Source organism: Trichoderma virens, assembly GCF_000170995.1.
Source record: "Trichoderma virens Gv29-8 chromosome Unknown TRIVIscaffold_90, whole genome shotgun sequence".
In the NCBI taxonomy this organism is placed as follows: Eukaryota; Fungi; Ascomycota; class Sordariomycetes; order Hypocreales; family Hypocreaceae; genus Trichoderma; species Trichoderma virens.
Window position 1 is genome coordinate 659,717 of NW_014013659.1, and position 6,000 is coordinate 665,716.

The following is a 6,000-nucleotide window of genomic DNA, read 5'->3' on the forward strand; positions in this document are numbered from 1 at the left end:
TACTTTTTAATCTTTGCTGCAATGCACAGCAGTGTTGATCATTAACACTTGTGTCTTTTGCAGGTTACTTATTTAGAGCGCCTTTCTATCTTCCCGTCAATGTTGTTATTATCGTCGCCTACTCTATTTTTTTTTTTTACCTGCCCACGTTTCGACCAACAGTTATTCTTGACTCCTCGGTTTAGGGCTGCCTGAGTCGACTCGGCCCCCTTTTCATGCATGATTATGGCATTTTACGGCTTCACCTTCATTATTCATCGGCACCAAAGCTTCTCCGCTTCATTTTTGCTTTTTGTCTTACATATACATTAGCGGGGGCATGCCACTCTTCCCTGTTCTTTTTTATTTTTTACATTTTTCATTATTTTACTCTCTTGTTTATTTTCTTTGTATATCCCCGACCAATCAATATTGTGACCATGGTGGGATTGGAGGAGGAGGACTGTTGAAGTCTAGGATGAAAAGATGGAGGCTGCCTGCTTGAGTTTACGTTACTAGGGTTGAAGTTGATATCTTAAGAAGAAATGATGGGAGGGCAACGAGGAAGAGGAGGAAAAGGGGAAACCAGGATCCTTTGGATAAATGAAGGGTTGGTGGATACACATATTTTCTTTTTTCCTTCATCAGTGATACCTAAGTCTTCTCTTATTTTCATTACTAGACTTGGTCAGTCTGCAATTGTGAGCAGATAGGTTGAAAATGTGCTCAAGTTTCTTCCATATTTTATTTTTATAATACTGTGAGGGTGCATGGTGCGACGACGGGATGAAAGCACGTGGGAGACTGATAGGCGAAAGAGACATGTGCTTCTGGGGCATGGCCAATGTGTCCCTGGATGGTTATAATCCGAGGAGATCATCTTTGAGTGACCAATCTTTGGGCATATAATTAAATAGCGAGGATGCGATTTTGCGCATCGTATTTTATTAAATGAAATGCGCTGGCGTGATAGGCTTCTGGCTTCTACATCGTGGTGATTGGAGTGTTGTCTTCATAACCAAATTGAGCGCCGTGTCGTTACCAACAACCGCAGCAGGTTACAAAGCAATTTGGCGCAGTGGAAGCGCGCCGGGCTCATAACCCGGAGGTCGCACGATCGAAACGTGCAATTGCTACTCGCTCAGTTGATTTTTTTTTTTTTCGCCTTCATACCATTTTCACTAGGTAGTTAGCATCGCCTCTTAAAAAACAACCATGTCGTAAACATATACATAACCTCGTATTTGGACCCATGAAATGCCACCACAAAGCCCGTTAAATGAGCATCGCAGTACGGATGTACTTCTACAACGCCATGCACACAATCGTCATCACGACCTCTCACTCGTCACTGCAGCCCCACACGACAGCCGTGGATCAACTCCCACCAGCAAAAGAAGGAGCTCCAAGCTCCCCCATTGGTCGGGCCCCTCGCCAATCCGCCAATCGGCTGGCGCCTCCTCCTGCCTCTTTCTCGTTCTTTGCGGGGAAGCAACCACCAGCTCGAGTTGTCAACAAGCAGCAACAAAGCGGGTTGCCGGTTGCGGTTGCGGTTGCAGTTTACGGTCGCTGCTGTCCTGATAGATACATTAGTCTACTCGTTGACGACTTTAGCCAGCGGGAAAGAGATGCCGGCGCGCGGAGCTCTTGCCGCTTTGCTGGTAGGAGGCACCTGGGCTCGAGTTGCACGGACAATAAATGGGAGCTTCTTGTCTGCATGTCTCATCCGCGGCATTAGAACTAGAACTGGAATAAACCAGCTTCTTTCCTGCCCCCCTTCTCGTGTCCTTGCCGGTCTTCTTTTCTCTCCTCTTCATCCTCTTCTTCTTGTTTTACCGTCGCCTTCGCGTAGCATGGCATTGCGTCTTTCAATCCGTTGGAGCAGCTCGCAATAAAAGAGCTATTGGCAACGTCATTTTCTGCGATTTCGATGAGGTTTTTGTCTTTGAGCCTGCGAGCGCGCGAATGCCTATTTTCTAGGGTCAATCGCTTTTCCGGTTTACGTGCTTAATCACTAGCTCTACACGCGCCGATACTCGTTTTGCGATCGTCCGAAGTCATGGTCATAATGAGACAAATTGCCCTTCTTGCGGGCCTCGCATACTGGACGGGTGCCGCTCGAGATGTCATCACCGACGATGCTCATTTTTATGGCCAATCGCCCCCTGTGTATCCATCGCGTATGCTCCGCCGGCTTGTTCGAAAAGATGCAAGGCTTTGATACTGATGCCATGAGTGAGCAGCTGAAATGGTGGGCGGCAACGAGTGGGAAGCGGCTTTTCAAAAGGCCAAGGCTTTGGTCAGCCAGATGACTTTGGAGGAAAAGGTGAGGAAAGGAGATACGAGAATCCTAGATGTCGTTTGGAAGTAAATCCGATTTTTCTTTTAACGCCATTTCAGGTTAACCTAACAGCTGGTGTAGCAGCTGATTCTACATGCTCTGGTACTATTCCTGCCGTCAAACGTCTAAACTTTCCGGGCATGTGCCTTAGTGATGCTGGCAATGGGCTTCGCAATACAGATTTTGTTAGCGGTTTCCCCAGTGGAATTCATGTTGGTGCTAGGTGAGAGGTCCTTTTAGTTTTTCTGATTCAGGCTCTGGCTATCTAGTCGAGGAACAATATCAGGTTAACCGAACCCTAGCTGGAGTAAAGACTTGGCTTTTAGGAGGGGAGCTGCCATGGGCGGAGAGTTCAAAAAGAAAGGCGTTAATGTCTTGCTCGGCCCCGTTGTTGGCCCTGCTTGGCGTACAGTACGTGGTGGCAGAAATTGGGAAGGCATTTCTGTTGATCCTTGGTTGTCTGGCGTCTTAGTTTCTCAGACGGTTTCTGGCATTCAGGGGCAGGGCGTTATTACCAGTACCAAGGTAAGTGAACTTCCAATAGTACTCATTATTCACCCTAGATGCTAGATCCCAGAGTGCGATATTAATGCCTTTCACAGCATTACATCGGCAACGAGCAAGAGACCAACCGCATGCCAGAGGGAAATACGTCTTCTGTGTCTTCCAATATCGACGATAAGACAATGCATGAGGTATATCTATGGTAAGCGCGAGCCGCTCCCCTTAGAGCCGTTTATGATCGTATTTTAATCACCAACCTTTTCCACCAGGCCTTTTCAAGATGCTGTGAGGGCAGGTAGTGGAAATATCATGTGTTCCTACCAGCGTGTCAACAACTCGTACGGCTGTGCCAACAGCAAAACCTTGAATGGCCTTCTCAAGACTGAGCTCGGCTTCCAGGTACGCAAATTCCTATCCAGCAACTCCCCTATCTTTTTCTTCGTCTTTTTTTGGCCCCTCCTTCTTTATTCATTGCATAGTGGCACTGACAAAATGTTGTGATCAAGGGCTTCGTTGTTTCCGACTGGGGCGCTCAGCATGCAGGAGTTGCTACTGCAGAAGCTGGCCTGGATGTGGCCATGCCTGGGGCAAGCGAATTCTGGGGTAATCATTTGGTTGAAGCCGTCAAGAATGGCTCATTACCAGAGTCACGAGTGACGGATATGGCAACAAGGTAATAGCGGTAATGATTGTTAAAGTCTACAAGTGCTGACATGCTTGCAGAGTCATCGCCACCTGGTACCAGTTCAGTCAGGATACCAGTTTTCCCAAGCCGGGAGTCGGTATGCCTTCCAACGTCCTAGATCCTCATGAGATCGTTGATGGGCGAGATCCTGCCGCTGCACCAGTTCTTCTTAACGGTGCTATTGAGGGTCATGTCCTCGTCAAAAACACAAAGAATACGTTGCCTTTGAAGTCGCCTCGCATGCTCTCCCTCTTTGGCTATTCTGCCAAGACTCCAGACTTTTTCAATCCATCTTCAAATCTATTGTTCAGCCAAACTTGGATCTCGGGTATGGAGGCGCTTGACTCAAACTATGTTTCTGATAATGGCCTGCCCACCTTTGGCAAAAATGGCACCATGTTCGGCGCCTGTGGCTCCGGAGCCATCACGCCGGCACTCACAATTTCCCCATTCGAGGCTTTGAAGATAAGGGCCTCCCAAGAGGGTACGGCTGTGTTTAACGATTTCGTATCCGACAAGCCATCTGTTGAGCCCAGTTCTGACGCCTGCATCGTCTTTGGTAATGCATGGGCCTGCGAAGGATACGACCGTCCCGCTATCCGCGATGACTATACAGATTCCCTAATAAAGTCAGTGGCTGACCAATGCAGCAAGACCATTGTCGTCTTCCACAATGCAGGGCCTCGATTGGTAGACGGCTTTGTTGACCATCCAAATGTCACGGCAATCATCTTTGCGCATTTACCAGGTCAAGAGAGTGGGCCAGCGCTCGTCTCACTTCTCTTCGGGGATACGAGCCCTTCTGGCAAACTCCCTTACACGGTTGCGAAGAACGAATCCGATTACGGCGATGTTCTCGATCCAGCCCAGCCGGAAGGCGAATTTGTCAACTTTCCCCAAGCCGATTTCCACGAAGGGGTTTACCTTGACTATCGCTACTTTGACAAGAAGGGTATTGAACCTCGATATGAATTCGGCTTTGGACTTGGCTACACCACCTTTGCCTATTCCAACATATCCATCAACTATATTCAGGGAGCAAACACGTATCCATGGCCGGGTGGCCCTATCGTCAGTGGCGGACAAACTGATCTCTGGGATGCAATCGCCACCGTCAGCGTAGACATACAAAACACGGGCAGCGTTGCTGGTGCCGAAGTGGCGCAGCTCTACATTGGCATTCCAGGAGCTCCAGCGAAACAGCTTCGTGGCTTTGAAAAGCCCTTCCTGCAGCCGAATGAGTCACAATCTGTGACTTTCCATCTCACAAGAAGAGATTTGAGTGTGTGGAGCGTAGAGAGACAAAAGTGGCAGTTACAGCAGGGCACGTACAAGTTCTATGTTGGGAGCAGCAGCAGACGACTACCCCTTAATGGGACGATGGATTTATAAGAGCAACAAGGCCAACATGCAGAAGACATGGCGAGATGGGGTAATGCGTGACGAACGGAGCTGCGTACATACTTCGTACATACTTCGTCCATGTGTAGATACAGCTGTTAGAATGTTGGTTCTTCGTCAAGGCGAGCTGCGGAAAGATCAACTATCTAATCGTCTATTGGATAGATCGTATTTACTTCCTGTACTGGTACTACCTGGAAGTGGCCCATCTCCTCTATTAGGCAACTTGCTCAAGCTGACGCCAACTTGAGCGGTGCTTCGTATCTGACATGTTCACCGCCTTACTTGAGCTCCGTGTTATACCGAGAGCTTTTGGACTTCTAGTGCCAACAGCTTTTGCGTCCGGAATATTCAACACCGCTCGGAACCTCCGCCCTCGGTACGTTTGCATAACAATTCCAATTCCAATGACAGCGGCACATTACTCGTGCTTCGTATGGCCCCCGTAAGGACCTTGGCAAGCTTCTACAGAAGCAATGGAATCAAAGAAGAAGCATAAAAAAGGGGGAGACAGTTTTGATGTCATGGAGCATTGTCATGTGCCGTCGACTTTCATGCGGCCCATCGAGTTATGCTCCGCTCCCCAATTGCCGACACGCCGCCTATCACACACGCTCTCTCTTTTCTCTCACCTACAGGTTTGATGGAGCTACTACTTACTCTACGGAGTATTACTACTGCACAGGAGGCAGTTTTTTTTTTCTTCTTCTTCTTCTTCTTTCGCTTCTCCATAGTTCCCCATTTTCACGACGGGTCCCCTTCTCCAATGTTTTTGCGGACGAGATTACGCTCAATGCAAAAAACCCCGACGTGAGATTTGTGTCCCTCATCCCTCCGGCTGGCCATTGTTCGCTTGCATCGAGCATGGGGAACGGCGGCTTTAGATAAATGATGGAAGAGCCTACTAGCCCATCTGTAATTAGGAAGGGGAGGGGTGGCGCGCTCTAAATTGCCCAGCAGAGATCGTCTTTTCTGGCTTCTCAACAAACCCCGTAGAAGGAAAAGAGAACGAAAAGAAGAGCAAAAAAAAGGGACCCCCCTCCCCGGCGCCAGTGCGGACAAAAAGTCACACGATCGACGATCGCATGAA

At 48.6% G+C, this 6,000-nt stretch overlaps 1 protein-coding gene across 1 annotated transcript; it reads left to right on the forward strand.

Annotated features, from left to right (window-relative positions):
- Positions 1-2,047: 2,047 nt before the first annotated feature.
- Positions 2,048-4,901, forward strand: TRIVIDRAFT_41347 (glycoside hydrolase family 3 protein; the record flags this gene model as incomplete). Its single annotated transcript, XM_014095292.1, has 8 exons — positions 2,048-2,159; positions 2,223-2,305; positions 2,380-2,543; positions 2,623-2,845; positions 2,923-3,026; positions 3,094-3,223; positions 3,331-3,497; positions 3,548-4,901. The coding sequence occupies 8 exons, from the start codon at positions 2,048-2,050 to the stop codon at positions 4,899-4,901; spliced, it is 2,337 nt and encodes a 778-aa protein (XP_013950767.1).
- Positions 4,902-6,000: the final 1,099 nt, after the last annotated feature.